This window comes from Eleutherodactylus coqui, chromosome 7 (assembly GCF_035609145.1).
Source record: "Eleutherodactylus coqui strain aEleCoq1 chromosome 7, aEleCoq1.hap1, whole genome shotgun sequence".
Taxonomy (NCBI): domain Eukaryota; kingdom Metazoa; phylum Chordata; class Amphibia; order Anura; family Eleutherodactylidae; genus Eleutherodactylus; species Eleutherodactylus coqui.
The window spans coordinates 176067715-176091920 of record NC_089843.1 but is presented as its reverse complement, the minus strand read 5'-3'; the positions used below and the strand labels follow the sequence as shown (position 1 = coordinate 176091920).

At 41.3% G+C, this 24206-nt stretch overlaps 1 protein-coding gene across 1 annotated transcript in view; it reads left to right on the top strand.

Annotated features, from left to right (window-relative positions):
- Positions 1-24206, top strand: part of GRID2 (glutamate ionotropic receptor delta type subunit 2) — a 1221843-nt gene that overhangs the window by 521199 nt on the left and 676438 nt on the right. The window contains exon 3 of the mRNA XM_066574896.1: positions 12912-13196. Within this exon, the coding sequence (XP_066430993.1) occupies positions 12912-13196 (285 nt within the window). The remainder of the gene's footprint in view (positions 1-12911; positions 13197-24206) is intronic.

Below are 24206 nucleotides of genomic sequence, written 5' to 3'. Positions count from 1 at the left end.
AACTATTAAATTCTGCTGACCTACAGCCACCACTAGGGGGGGTTACTGCATATAGGTTTTATAGTTTTCATTGAAGTGAACAATAAAGTTGTATGCAGGAAGCTTCTATTCTTCAGACAAACAGTTTTATAATTTAACTCTGACTATTTGGACAAATGTGTGGATTTAGGGTGGGTACACACGAGCGTGTTTTGGTGCGTGCATACGCACGCTTGTATTTACAACACTGCATTCCCTATGGTGTGTGCACATGTCCGTGTTTTACAGGTGCGTGCCTGCAAAGATAGGGCATGCGTGCACCATAGGGAATGCACGCATTGTGTTCAATGGAGCCGCGGCTGCTGCCGGCAGCTCCATTAAAAACAATGACCTGCTGGCTCCCTGCATTCCTTTTCAGGGAAGGACTTTACATATAAGCCCTTCCCTGAAAAAGAAAGATTTTAGTGTAAAAAAAAAAAAAAAATGCAGGCATTCTCTTCAATGGAGCCGCTGCTGCTGCCGGCGGCTCCGTTGAAGACAACGGTCTGCTGGCACACCTGAATTGTTTTTCAGGGAAGGGCTTTACATATAAGCCCTTCCCTGGAAATCAATTAAAAGTGATTTAAAAAACAAAAAAAATTGATACTCACCTCCCTTCAGCTGCCGGGGCACAGCCGCGTCTTCTCCTGCTGTCCCCTCCACTGTGGTGCTGAGCTGCTGATCTATCAGCAGCCTGGGATTTAAAATCCCCACCTGCTGAAAGAGCTGAATGTGATTGGCTGAGGTGCTCAGCCAATCACAGGCAGCTCTCCCTGAATGAATGACAGGTGAGAGCTGCCTGTGATTGGCTGAGCACCTTTTTTAAAAGGCTTTTTAAAAGGCTATTAAAAGACTATTTTAAAAGGCTTTTCAGGGAAGGGCTTATGAAGCCCTTCCCTGCAAAGCCACTAACAGCTGCCAGGGCTCAGCGGGGACTTCTGCCGCTGTCACCGGCTCTGTAGCACTGCTGAGCTATCAGCAGCTGGGGATTTAAAATCCCCTCCTGCTGGTAGCTCTGATTGTGATTGGCTGAAGCAATTCAGCCAACCACAATCAGAGCTACGAGCAGGTGGGGATTTTAAATCCCCGGCTGCTGATAGCTCAGAACTACAGAGCCTGGGACAGCGCTAGAAGTCGCGGCTGAGCCCCGGCAGCTGAAGGGAGGTTAGAATTATTTTTTTTTATATTTTGCACTATTTTAAATGGCTTTTCAGGGAAGGGCTTATGAAGCCCTTCCCTGAAAAGCCATTGACGGGATGCCGGCAGCAGGATTCTCTACCGCAGCTGTCATGTGTGACAGCTGCGGTTGAGAATTGAAGAATTCCTTTAGCTGCATCTGCCATAGATGTGGCAGATGTAGCAGCAGGGAATTCTTTTAACTAGCGGGGGTGAAGGATACATCTGCTGCATGCGGCAGATGTGTTCTTCATGCCCGCGGGGGTCACAGAAGCGGCGGAGAGGTACGTTTTTTTTAATTCTTTTTTTGTTTTGCACTAAAATGTTTCTTTTTCAGGGAAGGGCTTATATGTAAAGCCCTTCCCTGGAAAAGAATGCAGGGGACCGGCAGAGCATTGTTTTCAATGGAGCCGCTGGCAGCAGCTGCGGCTCCATTGACAACAAGCACGCTGGCAGCAGCCGCGGCTCCATTGACAACAAGCACGCAGCTGTGTTCACGCGTGTTTTTGCTCATATCTAGGTGCGGACGTATGTATGCACCTAAGTACGCACCAAAACACGCTCCTGTGAACGTACCCTTACATTGTGTAAAAGTAGGCATTTACGTTCAAGATTTAAGTTAGGGACAGGGTGGTGGTAGACATCAAAGAGAAAAGGTCTTCAGCACTGTACTACTGTGTATAAGCCAGGGTAAAATGCTACTACAAGGAGCGGCTCCTACTCTGAATGACTTGATGAGACAAGATTTTACTATATGGGGCCATGTAATACCATTTTTCTCTTGAATGGCTGCTCTCAGGTATATGTGTTGCTGCCCACAGCTTTCCACAGTTGACCGCGTGCAGTTGGTAACCACCCCATAGTTAAATTGTTTCTTATAAATACTCATTTTGCCTAGTCTGCATTTTATGTTGCTTTTGAACACCAGGGTTTACTTTAGTTGATTCATTAAAACATGCAATTTTCTTCAAGTGGGTGTATTATACTGTAACTATTTCTCTTATCCTTGTCATAATTGTACATTTGGTGTGGAATATATTATGAAAAGTACTGTACAGGGAAAAGGTTTTCTTTGGAAGAGTCAAGTACATTATGACAAATGACAAAAAAACAGTGCTTGAGAACTATATGGAAAAAATTGTTCAAGTGAATTAAACCATCATACAGATAAGTTCTACAAAATATGCGTATATTGCTATTTTTCATGCCTACTTAAGGCCGCCTGCACACGGGCGGAAATCCCGCCGCGGGATTTCCCGCGGGATTTCCGCCACTGAAAGTTTGCATAGGAGTGCATTACAATACGCACTCCTATGCAGACGGCCGCGGTCTGGCCGCGCGAAATCTCGCGCGGCAAACAAACCGCGGCATGTCCTATTTTTGTGCGGGGCATGCACTCACCCGGCCGCCGGCTCCGGTCTGCACATGCGCCGGCTGCGCGGCAGCCGGCACATGAAAGAGCCGGGGCCGCCAGGCGCGGGTGAGTACGCGGTCGTCCCTGCAGGCTCTCGGGTCGGGTCCCGCGGTGAGAATTCTCGCTGCCGGATCCGACCCGCTCGTCTGCAGGCGGCCTAAAAGAATAATTATTTTAATACATTTTGTAAAATTTGATCAGGACTTCTATAGCTGATTACACTCTTTCTGCTCTGGCAGTGACAAATGGCCTTCTGTTGCAGTTATGCAACAGGTCATCCTGCTTATTTAGTAGTTATACCTTTCTACCCTAATTTTATTCTCTCTTTATTGTATGCTTACTAGTGACCAGTAGTGTAACACTATCATCGTTTTAACTCTTTGACTATTTTCCAAGGATTGCTTGGTGCTTCAGCTCAAATGTAATGCATTTAATAATTAAGTATAATGTTTACATACACAGTACAATAATTGTGCTGTAAAGGGACTGCAATGTTAAAAGGTAACTGAGTTTTCAACATGTTTTCTAAAATCTCATTGGTTCTCCTTGTCCATTCATTTATCATTGTTTGCAGTGTTTCATGATTTTAAGTTCTGATTTTCAGGTGGTCTTCCCCATTTTTCTGCTGCTCTGCTGTTTGTAATTAGAGATGAGCGAGCACCAAAATGCTCGGGTGCTCGTTACTCGAGTCGAACTTTCAGTGATGCTCGAGAGTTCGTTTCGAGTAATGAACCCCATTGAAGTCAATGGGCGACTCGAGCATTTTTGTATATGACTGGTGCTCCGCTAAGGTTTTCATTTGTGAAAATCTTAGCAAATCACCAAAGTCATGTAAAAAACACAGAAATGGATACGGCAGGCGAGGAGCAACATGTAGGGCTGCATTTCGGGCTCCGAGGTCTCACTATTAAGCCACAATAGTGGCAAGAGTGAGACCCCCCCCACACACTGTCAGCATAACGATCGTTCTCCTCTGCCACAGCTGTAACAGCTGTGGCAGAGAAGAACGATGTTAGCCCATTGAATTCAATGGAGGCGGCAATACAGCCGGCTCCATTGAAAGTAATGGGCTGCCTGCGAGCACGGGATGAATTTTCGGGAAGGGCTTAAAAATATAACCCCTTCTCTGAAATTCATCCAGAAATGTGTACAAGCAAAAAATATATATATAAACACCCGGTCCCGGCAGACAGAGTTCAGCCGCGGCCGGCGGCAGTTCTCCGGAACTGCTCTGAGTAGTATTCAGCAGCCGGGGATTTAAAATCCCCGCCTGCTGAATGAGCTGCCTCTGATTGGTCATAGCCTACCATTTGGAGACAGCTCTCACTCACACCCATTCATGAATTCACTGAATGACAGCTGAGAGCTGCCCCTGATTGGTCCCTGCGCTGAGCCAATCAGAGGCAGCACTCACTCACCCATTCATGAATTCATGAATGGGTGTGAGTGAGAGCTGCCTCTGATTGGTGAGGCTGTGACCAATCAGAGGCAGCTCATTCAGCAGGTGGGGATTTTAAATCCCCGGCTGCTGAATACAACTCAGAGCAGTTCAGGAGAACTGCTGCCGGCCGCGGCTGAACTCCGTCTGCCGGGACCGGGTGAGTATATATATTTTTTTTTGTTTTTACACATTTCTGGATGAATTTCAGGGAAGGGCTTATATTTTTAAGCCCTTCCCGAAAATTCGTTGTGCGCTCGCCGGCAGCCCATTGCTTTCAATGAAGCCGGCTGTATTGCCGGCTCCATTGAATTCAATGGTCAGTGCTCGTTTAATCGAGACGAGTACCGCGTGGTGCTCGTCTCGAGTAACGAGCATCTCGAGCACCCTAATACTCGAACGAGCATCAAGCTCGGACGAGTATGCTCGCTCATCTCTATTTGTAATCTACTTTCAGACAGGGGTCATGTCCAAAGCCTAGTGTTCTATCAGTAGTTTACTGTCCTGTAGTTTATTTCCCTCACTTCCCATTGTGCGTTGCACTGTCTCTGGTCCAATCAGCAGGGAGGCAGCACAAGAATGCCTTCTCTCAGCTATACCAGAATGATTGTAAGAGTTGGGCATTCATATACATTCTGGCCAAATAATTAGTAAACCCCAAATAATGGGCATAAATATGTGCTGCAACAGCAGCAGATTAGAAGATTGTTTACACAGTGTCTGCATATCTGTTAGCCTGTGAGTGCAGAAAACGTCCCAGGTACTACAGGAGCGGAATACCTGACAACAGGCAGTGGATTGCAGAGAGAGAGAGAGAGAACCCTAGTGGTAGCCACTTTAGTCTTGATTATCAGTAGTAAAATTAACATTTTTTAATTAAACTATTTATTGAAATACACACACAGACTATTAGATGAGCATAAATTGTCTGAAAAGTTAGTGCCCCTTTAAAAGATCATAACTTACATGTATATCATCCCTTTTTAGAATGTTCCAGTAACAGGTTATGGAGGACTGTGTCCAATCAAAACAATAAGTGGCAAAAGATTTCAGAGAGCTTACTCTCTAATTTCCTTTCAGCGCTGCACTTGTTCAGAACTGCTCTTAGTTGTATTTATTTTACTGTATCAGTTGGATTTATTTAATGATCATCTTTATTTTACATTTGTCATAAAGCTGAAGTTTTCCTAACGCAAAAAAAAAATGTAGAAATTAGGAAAATTCATTAAAAAATCCATACAATATGTGACAATATTTTAATTTCCTGGAGTCCTACTGCAATACGTTTTGAGCTTTATATGATCAAAAATGAATATTAGTTTAGAATGCATTAGAGAAGGTAATTAGAAAAACAATTTGTACAATACAACACAGTACACGTAGATGATGGACTGTGAATATAGTGAGGTACTGGTTAGCATTTACTCTATTTCTTCTTTTCCCCTTACATTCAGGATCCATCAATCCTAGGTCCTCTCCTTTTTTCAATTTACCCAGATCTTCTATATCTCCTCCCTCATCTCTGTCTACAACCCTCTCCCTGTTTTCCTTTCTGCCAATGACCTTATAGTAGGTTCTACCATAGTCCGAACATCACTCTCTCATCTCCAAAATGTTTCCTGAGCTGCTCCAGCTTTCTGGAATGTGCTACCCTGGACAATCAGGTTACACTGTGCCTCCGCTCCCTCACTGGTCTGTGCGGCCACTTTTTTTGCACCCCATGTGCCGACTCTCTGTTCTGTCCCAGCCACCAGCTGACAGCCGATGACAGCTGTTGCCCCGCTCACTTAGTGTTCTGTTCTGCTCCGCCGCTCCTAGTCTTGCTGTTGTCCTCCCTGCCATGTCAAAACAGCACTTGGGGGACTAAACACGCCCAAGCCAATCAAAAGCTGGGGGTGTTACTAAATGTGAAGACTGCTGTATTATGTCGAGCTAGGGGCATCACAGGGGCGTTGCTCCATGCAAGCCCTGTCAAACCCCTAGCTTACGGTGGCGTCAAGGTACAATAGTACCCATATGGTGTAAGTATTGTTGGCATAACTCCCTAGGCATGTTATATACTTTTTCATATGCCGGTTCATGGCTAGCATATACAAAAAGCATTTTATGTGCATGATAAAAATAATAAATGCCTTTAATTAATTCGGTGCATTTTAGAATTTGACTTTTTCATGCCTATTTCTCTCAAAATATTTAGGAATTTTTAAAATAAGCAGAACAGATGTCAAAAATACATGAAAGCACCATATACTCAATTTTGTGGTGCAATTTGCAACTTAATTCTTGTGCATTGTGGGCTAATTAGTAAGAAAAATTCTCTAGAAATCTAGCACAAATGATGTCCTCTTGGGCACTTGATTACCAGAATATATAGAAAGTAGCAGGGCCCATCTAAATGTGTAGTTATTAAATGGTTTTATCCTGCATCAAAAATGATAGACATCGTTTCAACTCCCACAGGGTATTTTTGAAAAATGTTGTGCATCAAATTTTTTTTTGCTGGATGAATAAAGACTGCATAATAAGTATTCAACCAGTTGGATGCTGTTATTTCCTTATACTGCAGATAATTTGCCTGTGTTAGCAAAATGAATGAACGCTGACCGACACGCTCATTGCTCTTTGAATCCTAAACAAAACTCAATGGTGCTTAGACCCTATTTCTGCTTACTCGTGTATACACACCAACAATGGAAACTATATGTACATCTTCCTGAATGTTTTCAGATCTAAAACTTAAAGTTTGATGGTTGTCAAATTAGTTACCATAAAAAATATCTATTTTACCTTACAAGATGTCAGCTATTTCTCCAATATATCATTAAAATATGTACAAGGCAACAGTTATTTAAAGGGCACAAATTGCTGCCGCTATTTAGATCTTCTCATACATGTTAAATTATTTCAGCAGAAAAGGAAAGGGAAATTGCTTTCAGGGACTGAAGAAATGCACACTTTGCTCTGAGATTTAGATATACAGTATTCTAATGGTTAGCAATTCCTTTTTATATTCATCAAACCGCGGCCTGGCATGCATTTAGCAAATATTGAAGCAAAATATCTGAAATCATTGATGCATAGAGACAACAGATCTAACTTCAATGAAAGGTGCCTAGCCAAAATGAATTTGTTAATGCAAAATCAACTGAAAAAAAGTGCACGCAGTTTCACGCTATTTAAATTGTGGCCTTTTCAGCAAGATAACCGGCTTCTTGTTCACCGTTCTGCATTATCAAGCTTAAACTATCAGCATTTTAATCCAGGAGATGAATATATTTCTTTTGTAAAAGAAATACAATATTTTCTGCTGAAGCACTGCATAACATGAGCAATGAGGTGAAGTACATTACTTGTCTCAGGGTTTCAGAAATGTTACTAGGTCATTTTAAATGTTATATTTGAATAATCCAAACCATGTTTAGGTCCCATGTTGGTATTTAGAGAGAAGATAAAGCAGTTAAGCTGCCTTCCAAGAATTACAATGGTTGCATACAGGATTTTATGGAGAAAAATACATAATTATATTTTTCGGTACTGTACACATTGGGGACATGTATCTAAAGTGGAATCTGTATATTGATGGAAATGAAGCAAAACTTGTACAACAGATCTAGCCGTCATTACTATATAACGGGTATCATTGAATCATACATAGTCTCAATAGCTACACTTTCGGTACATTTGCACCTGTTTACCCATCCAACCATATAGTAGCAACTCAATTTATAAGCACAGACAATGTCAATAAGTTCTTTTAAGGGCTAAAACAGAGGGGCGCATGCTCAAATACATTCGCCTCTAGGGAGCATATTAGTACATGTATCAGTCAAAATTCTTTTTTCTTTTGTACCATTCAAATTTCACACTATTGTGAATGGACAACAATATAAAAGAAGGGAGATAGGTTCTTCCCTATCTTTTCTGTCATATATAAAAACTATGTGTGAGAAAGATATGGCAAGTTCTATCTTTTCTCACACATAGTATTAGCGCATGAGAATCCCGCTAGTCAAAATTAAACCATTGAAATCAATGGTTTCGTTTAATTATATTTGCGGCCGTGAAAAACATGACAAAAGCACATCTATTTTACCCATCCAACCATGAAGTATCAACTCCGTTTACGTATAAGCACAGACAAGGTCAAGAAGTTCAGTTAAGACTAAAACAGACAGGCAAATACACAAATACACTCAACTCAACGGAACATATTAGCGCATGGAGCAGTCAAAATTCTTTTTTTAAGGGCGCCTACCCACTGGCGTTGCCGATTTTCGTGCGTGAAAAACGCAGCGTTTTTGGCGCATTTTCTGCGCGTTTTTCACAGCGTTTTTTGCGCATTTTTCACGTTTTTTTGCGCGTTTTCCGTTAATTTCCATTGACATTCATGGGTGCATTAAGAGAAAAATAAGGACTAGAGATGAGCGAGCACCAAAATGCTCGGGTGCTCGTTACTCGGGACAAACTTTTCGCGATGCTCGAGGGTTCGTTTCGAGTAACGAACCCCATTGAAGTCAATGGGCGACCCGAGCATTTTTGTATATCGCCGATGCTCGCTAAGGTTTTCATTTGTGAAAATCTGGGCAATTCAAGAAAGTGATGGGAACGACACAGCAACGGTAAGGGCAGGCGAGGGGCTACATGTTGGGCTGCATCTCAAGTTCCCAGGTCCCACTATTAAGCCACAATAGCGGCAAGAGTGGGCCCCCCCCCCCACTGTCAGCATAAAGATCGTTCTCTGCCACAGCAGTAACAGCTGTGGCAGAGAAGAACGATGTTTGCCCATTGAATTCAATGGAGCCGGCAATACAGCAGGTTCCACTGAAAGGAATGGGCTGCCGGCGATCGCGGGATGAATTGTCGGGAAGGGCTTAAATATATAAGACCTTCCCTGCAATTCATCCAGAAATGTGTTACGATAAAAATATATACCGGCGTATAAGGCGACGGGGCGTATAAGACGACCCCCCAACTGTCACCTTATACGCCGGCAATACAGTGGAGCAAAGAATAAAAATCATTACTCACTTCTCCTGGCGTTCTGCGGTGCTCCTGCAGGCTGTCGCTCCCTTCTGGTCCCAGGCAGAGCATTGCTTTCTGGACGCAGTGGTTGAAATCCCCGCCTCCAGAAACACACATGCCTTCAACCAATCACAGCCATTCAATGACATCATTGTCATTGGCTGTGATTGGCTGAAGGCACATGTGTTTCTGGAGGCGGGGATTTAAAGTCCTTCGTAGAGAAAGCAATGCTCTGCCGGGAACCAGGAGGGAGCGACAGCCTTCAGCAGCGGCGCAGAACGCCAGGAGAAGTGAGTAATGATTTTTATTCTTTGCTCCACTGTATTGCCGGCGTATAAGGTGACAGTTGGGGGTTACGAGTAACGAGCATCTCGAACACCCTAATACTCGAACGAGTATCAAGCTCGGACGAGTATGCTCGCTCATCTCTAATAAGGACACATATGCAACTGACAGTTCCTATGTGAAAAATTGCAGCAGACCGAGAAAAAAAACGCAAATGGACAAGAACACATTCTATACTAATTGCTCTTCAGAAAAAACGCAAAATGCAAAGGAAAAAAAATCGCCAGTGGGTAGGCGCCCTTACCCTACAAATTTCACGCCATTGCACATAGGTAAAAAAAAAAGCTGGAAGGTAGGTCCTGCCCTATCTTTTCTTGCATGTAGAAAAACTATATGTGAGAAAGATAGGGCAAGTCCTATCTTCTCTGGTGCATAGTAGTAACGCATGGGAATCCTGCTAGTCAAAACAAAACCATTGAAATCAATGGTTTTGATTCATCATGTTTTGCATACAAAACAACGGCAATGCGTTTAAACCCTGATGCTCATACAACATACCAGAATTGAATAAATATATATAACTTGGATCATAATTGGCATGCTCAATCAATAGCAAAGTGACTGTTTTATAATTACTTGTCTAATTCAAAACTGACAGCCAAAATGGCTGAACTTTCTGTTGCTTCTGCAAAATGACCTTTGCACCAAGATTCCATTATCTGTGTATCAATCTAAGTAACAAACTTTTTTATATTGTGTCAAAAAGTAGTAAAACATAATAAAACCTATATAATGTCATAGTCATAATCACCCATAGAATATAGTTAACATATATATACCACTTGCTGAACGCCTTAAAGAAAAATTACAAAAAATAATGGCAACATAGCTTTTTTTTCACTGACCCCACCCCTGTAAAAGATTCATAAAAGTTATTCCATACATTATATGTAGCCAAAATGGGTTCCTATAAAATCTAGAACTCATATCACAAAAAGAAGGTTTCATACCACTATACTGACATATATATATATATATATATATATATATATATATATATATATATATATATATATATATATGATCACTGGAGGATGACATTAGTTATGTCACAAGGGGGTTAAGAATGAACTTAAGGTGACAGAGTTATTGCCAAATACTCTTCCATGAGTCATAAATTCTAAATCTACAGTAAAGTTCCTTTTTGGGAGGGTTTTTGGAATTTTAATTGTGACTTATGTGGCGATAATTACATTATAGTGGAAACGTTTTGGTCATGATGGAATTGTAAATTTTGAATTCCTTTTTCCAGCATATATGTGCTTTCATTAGATATATAATAAATAGGTTAATGCTCTCTTTTACGTTGTTGAAGTTACTGGTGGTGACACTGACGTTCAATCAATATTTGCACAAGTTTCTGTGCTGGTGGCATCCCAGGCAAAACTGCATGTTATTGTGTTCCCTGTGGCATATGAACTCAAGGTTGTAATTTTAACAATTAGGACATTGTATCAGGTAAACAGGCATGACATGAATATATTAAAGGTGTTGTCTCAAATAGAAGACAGTCCATGGCACTCTGATATATATGAATGTTTATGCTGGAGTGGAGTGGCCATCTCAATATAGTCAACAGCTTTCATGTAGGAACAGCTGCCATAACTATCAGCTGTTTACTGCGAGTCTGGCACTTGGCCATTCTGCAAGAGGAAACCATGGCAAGCCAGAATTGTAGTATTATACTGTTACACTGTAGCCATTCAGATAAGCACAGAGCAGATCGTTGTTCAGGATCATAGTGGGCAGCCATAAGTGATTGTAAGAGGGTGATCGAGAAGTAACGTGCCCATTTTGTTTCTAGTTATTATTATTATGAATGTTAGTGATGGTATGTATATATAATGTGTTAATCTGTGATTGAAGTCTGACCCTTGGTGGTCAGGATTTACATTTTTTTTTTGTATATACTGTTGATATACTGCTTTATTTTGATTAGTGCAGCGCTCCGTATAAACGGGTACATGTGTACATCTATGGCATCAGTCTAAGAGAGCAGAGAGTGACAGAGAATAGCCTGCACTAGTCTCCTTTACAGTTGCTGCAAAGACACTGAAGAGTATTTGTTGAATCCTTAACATGAATGGCAACTCCATTGCCAGAAAATGAGCCCAACTTTGAAACAGGTTACTGCATAGACTCCATCCTTGTTGCCCACATTTCTCCACCCGCATTCCACCAGCCTGGTGCATAATGATGCAGCTTTGATAGATGTAGCAATTTAAAGTGATTTTTTTCCTGGTTTTAAAAAGACTTCCTGTCTCCATATTAAGTATGCAAAACCATTTTGTTTTAAGAGACTTTCCGTTCCAAAAGACATTTTGAGCTATCTCATTTATTAAAAGTTCATGAGCATAGTGCTGAGCCCAGTTACTTCGTCCTGCTGGATGCCTCTGTCCACACTAATGCTTGCCATGCAAATGGGCTTTCCACATCTGATAAAGGTTGGAGGTCGGAACTCGGGGTAGTGATGGTCAGGGTGTGCTGCTGAAGCCCTTAGAAAGAGATTGGCCCATGCATTCCTCACTAGCTTAGGAGTCAATGCCATGGTGCCTAGCCACAGAGGACAGCACAAACCACTAGTTCCCACAGGCCCACCACTTAAGTTTCTGCCTGTGTCCCTTACCCAGGGACCCTATTTATGGGGACCACATCTACAGAATCTTTATGTTTTGATAAAGTCTAAGGCTAACTTCACATGCTGTAGTATCTGAAATACGAAAGATGAATACTTAGAAATCTAGTTTCCAAGGCAACATTGTCATATGCAGGGAGTTTTCAGTCTGGAGAATATCTTTCTTACATGATACAATTAAATATTATTGGAATAAATAGATCTACTATAATATTGTACATATAATATCAAGTATACTGAATATTTACTTTGGTTAAAGTTCTGCTTTATAGTCTTGAAAGGATACTATAGTTGCACTGTGCAAACATAAAGATTTACTTCTTTTCACAAAAAAATATGATTTCTTGCCATGACCTTTAGATGAATTTTCTCACAATTATAAATTGTCAAGTTGCTAGGATATGCCATAACTTACAGATTGGAGTGGTCAAAGCATAGTGCGAGGAAATCACATGTTCTCTGCATGAAACCATTCTTCAACAGTTGCTGCACAGAGAACAACAACTCCTCAGTGGCCCCGATGGGTATTGCAGGCATGCCATATCAGCTGGCATCTACAGGAAAGTTTGTTAGCTACAGTATAAGCTATGTTTAAGTTACTCTATGCTAAAATTTTGTTTTTAAGTTTGTAAAATGTGTTTTTCTATTAGTAAAGATATCCATTTAGACAATATAAACTGCAAACCATGAAAACCAGTAAAGTATAAACACCAAACGGAAGTTGTTCATGTGCAGAATATTTATCAATATTCGTAAACTCTGTACATTACTATATTTTCAATATTTGTGTCAGCCATTTTCAGTGCTTATAACATTGTAAATATGTGTCAATGTCATCTCAAATATAATTTTATTTCTTTCAGCTTGTGACCTCATGAATCAAGGCATATTGGCCCTTGTCAGCTCTATTGGATGTGCATCAGCGGGGTCTTTGCAAGCTCTGGCAGATGCTATGCATATTCCTCATCTTTTCATGCAACGATCCACAGCGAGGACGCCAAGAAGTAGTTGTGGGCTCAACAGGAGCAAGAGGATTGATGATTATACGTTGTCTGTCCGCCCCCCAGTCTATCTGAATGATGTTATCTTAAGAGTCGTCACAGAATATGCCTGGCAGAAATTCATCATCTTTTACGACAACAACTATGGTAATTTCTCCCACATTTTTGCATAAAATATAGAAAAGCTACCATATTTTCATACCCTCCTTCAGTGTTTTAATAGAACAGTAGATAGATAAGTCTCTAAGTGTCAAAATATTTACATGCTACATTTTATTCCTCTAGAGACAGAGCAGTATAAAAATGGAAATTGTAAAAGCTAAGCATCCTGATAAATAACAAACTCAGCTATATTCTATCTCATTTTGATCCAGTATTCCAGCTTTTTTACTCCTTTTTTGTACATAGGCCAGTGCAAAATAGAATATACAGTGAATATATGTATTTAATTTTTTCACTAGATTAGTTGACTTATTTTTAGATATTTTTAGGATACTTTAAGGACCTGAAATCAAGTTAGGATCTCATTTTCTGTGCAAGCGTTAACCCTTTCCAATCCAATTTGTATCCTGGTTTTCCTAGGGGGCTTACTCTTTTTGTGCCGTTATACAATGGCACTATCTGCTGGCTAAAGCCAGTACTGCATGAGGTGAAAAGTTGGATAGGCTTCGACAGCAGAGAGGCTGGCAATATACAGTAAGAGAACCACGACTGATGTCTTCCAACATCGGAGCTGTACAGCCTTAAATCATAATGTCTTAAGACATCAGACAGTGGATTGGAAAGGGTTAAGCTGTACAAATTTGTATTTTGCGCCGTACCATGTGCTGTTTTATTTGTCCCCAAAAAGTTATTTTTAAAATTATTTTACAGAGCTAAAATTACAGTGAAATTTGCAAATTGTAGCTGAATGTGGAGTTATATATTAAGCACTGGCACTGCACCTGCACTCACACAAGTAAATCTATTGTTACTGATATTAAGCTACAGAAACTGAAAACCAATGTGGCAAAAAAAGTATAGCAAGAATACCATTATGGTTGTCATGATTTATCAGTCTAGTTATTGAGATTCTTAAACATGTATGTTCCGTGTGATGCCAATCACTTGCATTTCTAAGTACCATTAAATTCTAATTCGGTTTTAAAGAGCTCTAATGTGGAGAAAAGTTTTATTTGATGAGTATGATATTGCTTCCAAACAGGAAAATGACTTTCGTTTGCATCATTTAACATTGCAAAAAATATTAATCATTAATATCAAAGCTGCCAAGTTTTCGTAAGAAAATGACAGTGATAGGTAGGAATGAAATGGGTCAATAACAAAGGTCTACAGTAATTATTAGACATTCAAAGGACTTTGCAGCATTGATGGCTCATCATAGTTTCCCTTTGGCATTGCAAGCGGCTTTTATAGTCTACCAAAACTAATATTTGAAGTAAATCTCACCATCAAAGTCTTGATTACACTCAACGAACATTAATTTTAATGACATTCAAGAACAATTTAGCAAAATTCATCTATTTATAGTCTTGACAAGGTTTACTATGTAAAATAGCTGAAAAATTGTCTTGAAAAATATCCTAAGAACCTTTTTTTGGCAGGGGTGAGGTTTGGGGAGGTTCAGTGTTTTAAAAGGATATACCTTGGTACTTTCCCTAATTAAAAGACAAAGTTAGAAGCAGATTTTGTGTTCAAGCATCTCACTTTAGATATGTAAGTAAGACACATGGGATGTTCGATAAAGGAAAATTCACTTTTTATAAAACAGCAAACAATATTAATGTCACCAAAAACTGCTTACCAAATGTAAAACGTCAACCCATTTTATACACAGATTACAAATGGCTATTTCAAATATAGAAAAAATACTCAAAGATGTTTTCCGGTAGTAAACTATTGATGACCCATTCGTAGGACAGGTTATTAACAGCAGATAGGTGAGGAGTTGACCCCCGAGAACCTCACTAATCAGCTGATGGGAAGTAGCCACCACATGCCTAAAGCAGCATAACACTATCCACCGTGCAGTGGCTTGGAACGGAACTGCAGCTATCTCGCAGTCATTTCAATGAAAGAGAGCTGCATTAACCCCTTGAGTGGCACGCCCGGAAATTTTCCAATTTTCCAGAACGAGCTCCACTGCCCATAGCGATATTGCCCGGAAGATTTCCGGGCTATGTATCACTATGGGAGCTGCAGAACACAATGCCACAAGCTGTGACAGTGTGCCTGCACAGACCCACAGAGAACAAAGCAAGGGCTTTGAAAAACCAGCAGAAGATATTGCCGATATGCCGGCAATCTCCTGCTTTGTTTACAGGTTGCCATAGAGACCATCGGCTTGTCAGAAGCAAGCCGATGGTCTCTGTGGCAGGGAGAGCTTGGTGCTTGGCTGTGAGAGGACAGCTAGGTACCTGCTCTTACAGCAGAGATCAGAGAAAACCTCCGATCTCTGCTGTGTTAACCCTTTACATGCTGCAGTCTATGTGACTGCAGCATGTAAAGGGCTGTCACTGCAGCATGTAAAGGGCTGTCACCATTGGACCCCCGGAATGTGATCAGGGGGTCCTGATGGGTCCCAGTGGAAGTCCCCTAAAGGGACAAAAAAAAAAAATACAAAAATTATTTAAAAAACTATAAAAACACTTGTCTCCCTTTACTTGGTAAAAAAATCAAAAATAAAATCACACATGTGGTATCCGTGAGCGTCGTAATGACCCAGAGAAGGAAGTTAATGCATTATTTAACCCCTTAATGACATGGCCCCTTTTTTCCCCATTTCTTTTTTTCCTCCCCCCTGTTTAAAAAATCACAACTTGTCCCGCAAAAAACAAGCCCTTATATGGCCATGTCAATGGAAAAATGAAAAAGTTATGGCTCTTGAGACGCAACTGCAAAATTAGTTGAAATTCAATGATTAGACCATTTTTAAAAACCTGCCCTTGTGGGCACGACAGGGTGGTAGGAAACCCGCCACTCAAGGGGTCAAAGGGGTTGTCCCGCGGCCAAAATGAAAATTTCTTCACAGCACAGTCCCCCATGGTAGGAAACCCGCCACTCAAGGGGTTAACATTCCAGGTCACTGTACAGTAGATGGTATTGTGCTGCTTCTAATATATAGAAACTCCTCCACATCATCTGATCAGTAGAAAGGTGTCGAAGGGCTCAGTCACAAGGGCGTTTTTACGCGGGTACATATGCGCATAATAAAAACGCGTGACCATGTCCATTGTCACCCATATGTTCTATCTTTTGTAGGTGCGGGTTTTTTGACAAACGCAGTATGAACGTTTTTACGTGCATATATATACGTGCGTAAAAACGCCCGTGTGACTGAGCCCTGACCCTTGCCAATTTGCTACTGATGACCTATCTTGAGAATAGATTATTAGTAGTTTAGTACCAGAAAAACATTTTTAGAAAGATAAAAAGATTCCCAACACATTAAATACAAAATATTTCTTATATTTGCATACTTCACAAACTAATCTTGAATCTACAATATCTAATGCTGCCACATAAGGAATGGAAATAAAAAAATGTATAGTACTGTAGGAAGATATACAGCGCCTCTAAGTATATTGCACTGCTAAGTAGTGACTACAATGCTTGTTCAGTAGTACTGCATAGTAGGAACGTGTTCGTTTTCTGGTGATCTGTATTATAATTTACATAGTCAAGAAAAAGAAATAGAATTAAAAGTTTTATTTTGTAACTACGTAAATTTTGTTTAGACATTGATAGCTCCATGTAGTCCAGTACTACAATAGGTAATGCTGATATAGTAAAACTATAAGACCTTAGGGTGGATTCAGACAAGCATGTTTATGTGCGTACAATTGTGCGCACAAAAATGCGTGCCTATTAGAACCATTGGTTCCCTATGGTTTGTTCACATGTCGGTGTTTTAGAGGCATGCAAACGCACGTACCTGCAAAACATAGGACATGCATGAAGCCCTTCCCTGAAAAGCCATTGACGGAGTGCTGGCAGCAGGATTCTCTACCGCAGCTGTCATGTGTGACAGCTGCGGTTGAGAATTGAAGAATTCCTTTTGCTGCATCTGCCACAGATGTGGCAGATGTAGCAGCAGGGAATTCTTTTAACTAGCGGGCGTGAAGGATACATCTGCCGCATGCGGCAGATGTGTTCTTCATGCCCGCGGGGGTCACAGCAGCGGCGGACAGGTATGTTTTTTTTAATTCTTTTTTTGTTTTGCACTAAAATGTTTCTTTTTCAGGGAAGGGTTTATATGTAAAGCCCTTCCCTGGAAAAGAATGCAGGGGACCGGCAGAGCATTGTTTTCAATGGAGCCGCCGGCAGCAGCCGTGGCTCCATTGACAACAAGCACGCAGCTGTGTTCACGCGTGCTTTTACTCATACCTAGGTGCGGACGTATGTGCGCACCTAAGTACGCACCAAAATACGCTCGTCTGAACGCACCCTAAGGGTGTTTTTTCGCACAATTTGCGCATGCACATGCGTCCGGTGATTTTATAAAACCATTGCTTTGCAATGGTATCGGACACATGAGCGCTTTTTATGCGCTCATCAGATAAATTATAGAATAGAAATCGCAGATTGCACCTATCTGCGATCTGCGATTCCTGTTCTCTTCTTTATATGCGCTCAATGGGGCCGGCGGCAGCAGCGCCGACCCCATTGAGAACATATAGTAGACAAATCATTCTTCTCTGCCACAGCTGTAACAGCTGTGGCAGAGAAGAATGATGTTTGCCCATGGAATTCAATCGAGCCGGCAATACAGCCGGCTCCATTGAAAGCAATGGGCTTCCGGCGAGCGCGGGATGAATTTTCGGGAAGGGCTTAAAAATATAAGCCCTTCCCTGCAATTCATCCAGAAATGTGTAAAAACAAAAAATATATATATACCCACCTGGTCCCGGCAGACGGAGTTCAGCCGTGGCCGGCGACAGTTCTCCTGAACTGCTCTCTGTAGTATTCAGCAGCCGGGGATTTAAAATCCCCGCCTGCTGAATGAGCTGCCTCTGATTGGTCACAGCCTGACCAATCAGAGGCAGCTCTCACTCACACACATTCATGAATTCATGAATGATAGCTGAGAGCTGCCCCTGATTGGCTCAGTGCAGGGACCAATCAGAAGCAGCACTCACTCACCCATTCATGAATTCATGAATGGGTGTGAGTGAGAGCTGCCTCTGATTGGTCAGGCTGTGACCAATCAGAGGCAGTTCATTCAGCAGGCGGGGATTTTAAATCCCTGGCTGCTGAATACTACAGAGAGCAGTTCAGGAGAACTGCCGCCGGCCGCGGCTGAACTCCATCTGCCGGGACCAGGTGAGTATATATTTTTTTTTTATTTTTACACATTTCTGGATGAATTGCAGGGAAGGGCTTATATATTTAAGCCCTTCCCGAAAATTGATCGTGAGATCGTCCGCAGCGCATTGCTTTCAATGGAGCTGGCTGTATTGCCGGCTCCATTGAATTCAATGGGCTGGACAGCGCTGCACTGCTCCGGCCCGTTTCTATTGAAACGCGGCTAGGAGCAGTTTTTTCGGGTGATTTTTTGGCCCCGGTCACGCGATTTGCGGATGCGCATCCTTCATCCGATCCGCAAATCGCGGCAAAAAACGCCCGTGTGACTACGGCCAAAAAGTAATTAAAATAACATATGTGCCCCAAAATTACAGCAATAAAAACTACAGCTTGCCCTGGAAATAAACAAGCCATCACACAACTTCATTTAGGATAAAGAGCTCAGATTATGACACTACAAATCTACTTTTTTAATTTTATTTTTTTAATTAGTCAAATATAAAAACTATACACATTTATGCTATATAATTTTGGTGTAGCTGTAATTCTGCTGACCTACAAAATAAAGTGAACACGTCGTTTTTATTACACAGTGAACACTGTAAGGGCTCAGTCAGACGGGTGTTTTAATGTGCGTGTGTTACCTGCATTTGCAATCCGCATGAAGAACCAATGCTTTTCAATGGCAGCAGTCATATGCCTGATATTTACCTGCACACAAAAATGCGCAGCAGTAAATATAGGACAGAGGATTTTAAAATGCAGGTAACTGTGGCATCCATCTTAATTGGATGTGAAACCCCTGGATGCTGTCGGATCCAGGGGTTTCACATTGTGCGCAATGGGGCTGGCGGAAGCAGCGCCGGCCCCATTGAGAGCAAACAATGAAGATCGCAATCCTCTGGTACAGCTGTGGCACAGTGGCGTGATTCAATGGAGCTGGCGCTAGATCCAGCTCCATTGAAAGCAATGGGCTGCCTGCAACCCCTGCAGTGATTTTTGGGGAAGGGCTTTAAATATGAGCCCTTCCCTGAAAATCATCCCTAAAATGTGTAAAGAAAAAAAATATATATATATATATTCTCAACTCTCAGCAGCTGCCTGGACTCAGACGCATCCAGCCGTGTCTTCTGCCTGAACTGCTGTGAAGTGCTTTAGAGTAGGGCTTATATTTCAATCACTGTGGGGTTTGCCTTCATCCTATTGCTTTCAATGGGGTGGCAGCACCGCCAGCACCATTGAAAGCAATGGGATAGCATCTCGCTCCTCTGCCACAGCTGTCCCACAGGGATGAAGGAATCCCCATGCCATAGCTGTCACAGCTGTGACAGCTGTGGCAGGGATGCACATACTACACCCTATGTTATCAATGGGTCCGGCGCTGCTGCTACCGCCGGCCCCATTGACAACAAGGTGAAACCTCTGGATGTGACAGTATCCAGGGGTTTCACATTTTTTCCTTCGGTCATACTTTTTTATCACACGTGATAAACACTGTCCTATTTTTTACAAATGCGTTTTTTTTCCTACATGCATTGGAAAGCATAGGTTCTAATAGATGCAATTTTTTTTTATCACTCCTATTGATAGGCTAAAAAAAATTGCTCGTCTGACTGAGCCCGAAAAGGGAATCACAAAAAAACAATGGTGGAAATGCATTTTTTCCCATTTCACTTCATTTAAACATTTTTCAAAAATCTTCAGTATGGTTTATGGTACATTAAATGATACTATTAAAAACAAAGCATTTTCTGCATTGTTCTGTTGAAGGCAAAATAAAAAAATATATAACTCTGCAGACAGAGATGAAACAATGATAACAATAAACTAAAAATAGTTGCAACAGGAAGGGGTAAAACACTTGTCCTTAGAAACAGAAGCAAAATATACGAATGCTGCTGTTTTTACTGTAAATGCTTCAATTTTTTTTTCTTTAAAAATGTCTGCCATTTATACCATGTTCATTATCATCATATCATCTTTTGTGATAAACCTGCATGAAAGTTCAACTTGTGCAGATGTCTTCAATAGCTGCCTAGAATTTATGTTTCTATTCTTGCTAGCAAAAGTTAATGTCAGTATGTTGGATTCTCTAACCTGTTCTACAAATGTCATTCCCAATTATACTGCTGACCTGGCATTTATATAATTTAATTAGCTGACACTGCGGGCATGACTGGTGTCAATACTACAAGAGAGAGAACACTAGGCAGAAGCTTTGTTTTTTGACACTGTCTACTGGGTGCACCATTTTCTCTCCATACTTCTACTTTATAATTTGATCCGACAGACAGTCAATTTCAAGTGCTTATTACTAAACTGAAGCTTATATGTGATACGCACTAAAATATTTTGGCATATGTGCCTTAATCTCTCAATTTTAAGCCTGTTTATTACCTATTTGGCCTCATGCCAACTTCCCCTGTTTTTAAGCCATAATATACATTAGTAAATATATTATTTATTTATTTAATGACATCTAATCACAAAATGAAGAAGTCTGTCAGCATCATCTGGTATTCAGTAACAACATGATTAATTACTATTAGTGGATTAATTTGAATAGCTACTATCGCTTCTATTGAGAACAATTCGAAAATATACCAGGAACGGCACTGTCACAGTGCTCAGTGATGAGGGACTCCCTGCGAGGATGAGGGAATCTCCTGCCACAGCTGTCACAGCTGTGGCACAGGAGCGCATTGCTATCCTATTGCTTTCAATGGAGCTGGAGTTGCTGCCACCCTATTAAAAGCAATGGGATGAAGGCAACCCCTGCAGAGATTTCCGGTAGAGGGGGGGGGGGCTTGAGATATAAACCCTAGCCTGAAAATAAGCCCTAGATGCTAAAAAAAATAATAATACATCACCTAGAAGCACTTTCCACTGAAAAGCATTGGTTCTAAAAGAGCCGTTTTTTAAAAGCACCAATTCATGCATGAAAAAAACTCTCATCTGACTGAGCCCTTAAGGACATGGACCTTTTTTTTCCATTTTTGTTTTTTTTTACCCCTATTAAAAAATCCCAACTCTTCTATTTATCCATCATCGTAGCAGTCTGAGGCTTTGTTTGTTGTGGTATAGCTGTCATTCAATAGCTGAGTGCTGCCTCTGATTGGTCACAGAGCTCAGCCAATCAGAGGCAGCCCTTTCAGCAGGCGAGGATTTTAAATTCAATGAATGGCCAAGTACTGCCTGTGATTGGCTGAGTGCTGTGACCAATCACAGGCAACACTTAGCTGTTATTCAATGAATGGCTGAGAGCTGCCTGTGATTGGCTGAGCGCTCAGCCAATCAAGTACAGCCCTATCAGCAGGCGGGGATTTTAAATCCCTGCCTGCTGAAAGAGCTTCAGAGCAGTGCAGGGTGAAGACAGGCTAGACATGCCTGAGCCCCGGCAGCTGAGGAGAGGTGAGTATAATTTTTTTTTTATTTTTTACACATTCTATGGATGATTTTCAGGGAACTGCTTATATTTAAAGCCCTTTCCTTAAAATCCCTGCAGGGCTTGCCAGCAGCTCATTGCTTTCAATGGGATTGCAGAAGTGCCGGTCCCATTGAAGGCAATGAGAGAACATCGCGATCCTCTGTCACAGCTGTGGCAGGGGATTTTTTACTCCCTGCAGGTCACAGTGTTCAGTGACAAGGGGACTTCCTGCTGGGGAATATTGACGTGCACTATGGAACTATGGTGCACGCATGTCCTATATATTGCAGGTACGTGCATCTGCATGCCTGTAAAACACGGACATGTGAACACACCATAGGGAACCAATGGTTCCAATAGGCGCGTGTTTTTGAGTGCACAATTGTACGCACATTAACATGCTCCTGTGAATTCACCCTTAACTTGTGGTTATTGTGCTAAAGCAGTAAAAATAAAAACTTATATCAACTTGGAATCGCAATAATGCTGATCAAGATAAGAAAGTTATTATGCTATTTTTACTGAATAGTGAACGCTATAAGAATAAAACCTAAAATCAAAGGTGGAATTTCTAGATATTTTTTTTTATCTGCTCACCCCCTCAAAATGTAATAAAAATTATACAACATATTATATGTACACCAGAATGATGCCAATAAAATATACAACTTGTATCAAAAAGATACGCCTCCATATGTTTGCATCAACGAGTTATGGCTCTTGCAATGCAACAATGAAAATAGGCTGGTCCGCCTGTGCACGGCCGTGACAAAATATCGCTAGTGATATTCTGCCACGGGGAAGCAGGGGGGAGAACTGACAGTTCTTTGCGATGAGCCTACCTGATAGATAGGATGACCGCGAAGAATCACGGCAAATAGCAGCATTCTGTGATTTGAATTGCACGAGTGGAGAATCGCTATGATTCTTTGCTCATGGACGTCGAGCTGCACTTTCCATAGTTAAGTCAATGGGAAGCATTCACTGCTTTACCCACTGTCGAATTATCACCGCGGATAACACAGTGACATATCACCTGTGGGCAGGAGGCCTAAGAGGGTAAAATAATTTAAAGATTTTTCCCCTGTTCTGCACTCAATACTCCATAAAGGCAAAATGCTAACAGAATGTTAGAAATCTTAAAAAAATAGCATTTTGCATTGACATACTGTAAGTATGACATTTAAAATTTGGCTCTTGGGGCCTCCCACTTCTCTAGATCATCCTTGAGATGTTTCTACACCTTAAGCCTTGTTCACACAAGCGTTGTTTTAGCGCAGTATAGGCGAATGAAAAGATCGTGGCTATATTGCACTAAAGATCATGTGAATGGCTAAATCTTAGCTATTCTATTTAGCCCATTTACACGATCGGAGGTGTGTTGTGTGTGTGTTTTCCAGCTCCCGTAGGAGTCTATGAAAAGTGCGTACCAAAGATAGGTACGCACTTTTCTTTTCTCTATCTTTTCTCGCACCATGGACCTTAGATGTGAGCTTTGCAGTTGCATATTCTATCTTTGATTGGTGCGAGTATTTAGCATGTCTAAAATTCCTTCATGTGAACGCTTCTATAGGAAACCATTAGTTCTTATAGAAGCGCTCTTTGCACATGCCTCTAATGCACTAAAACAATGTTCGTGTGAACAAGGCCTTAATTGGAGTCCACTTGTGGCAAATTCAGTTGATTGGACATTATTTTAAAAGACACACCCCTGTCTATATAAGGTCTCACAATTCACAATGCATATCTGGACAAAAACTAAGCCATGGGAAGGAAAGAACTGCCTGTAAAGAGCTTAAAGATACGTGGCACATATCTGAAGAAGGCTACAAAAATTTTCTGCTGCACTGAAATTTCCAAAGAGCCCAAGATGCTCGGGACTGTTGAAACCAATTGAATATTTTGGCCTCAATTCTTAGTGTTGTGTCTGAAGAAAACCAGGCACTGCTCATCACCTCCGCAACACTATCCCTACAGTAAAGCATGGTGGTAGCAGAATCATGCTGCTTGTTGTTTTTCAGCGGCTGGGACAGGAAAACTGGTCAGGTTTGATGGAAAGCTGAATGGAGCAAAGCACAGAAATATTCTTAATGAAAACCTGATTCAGAGTGCAAGGGACCTCAAAGAAGACAGAAGGCTCACCTTTCAAGAAGACAAGGACCCTAAGCACACAGCCAAGACAGCACAGGAGTAAATAAGGGACACCTCTATGAATGCCCTTGAGTAGCCCACCCACAGCCCTGACTTGAATAAAATCGAACATCTGTGGAAAAACCTTAAAATGGCTGTCCAAAGACAGACCCCATCCAATCTGACAAATGCTGAGAGAATCTGTAAAAAAGAATGCAGAAAATCCCTAAATCCAGGTGTGCAAACGTTGTCGCATCATGCCCAAGAAGGCTGGAGACTGTAATCTCTGCCAAAGC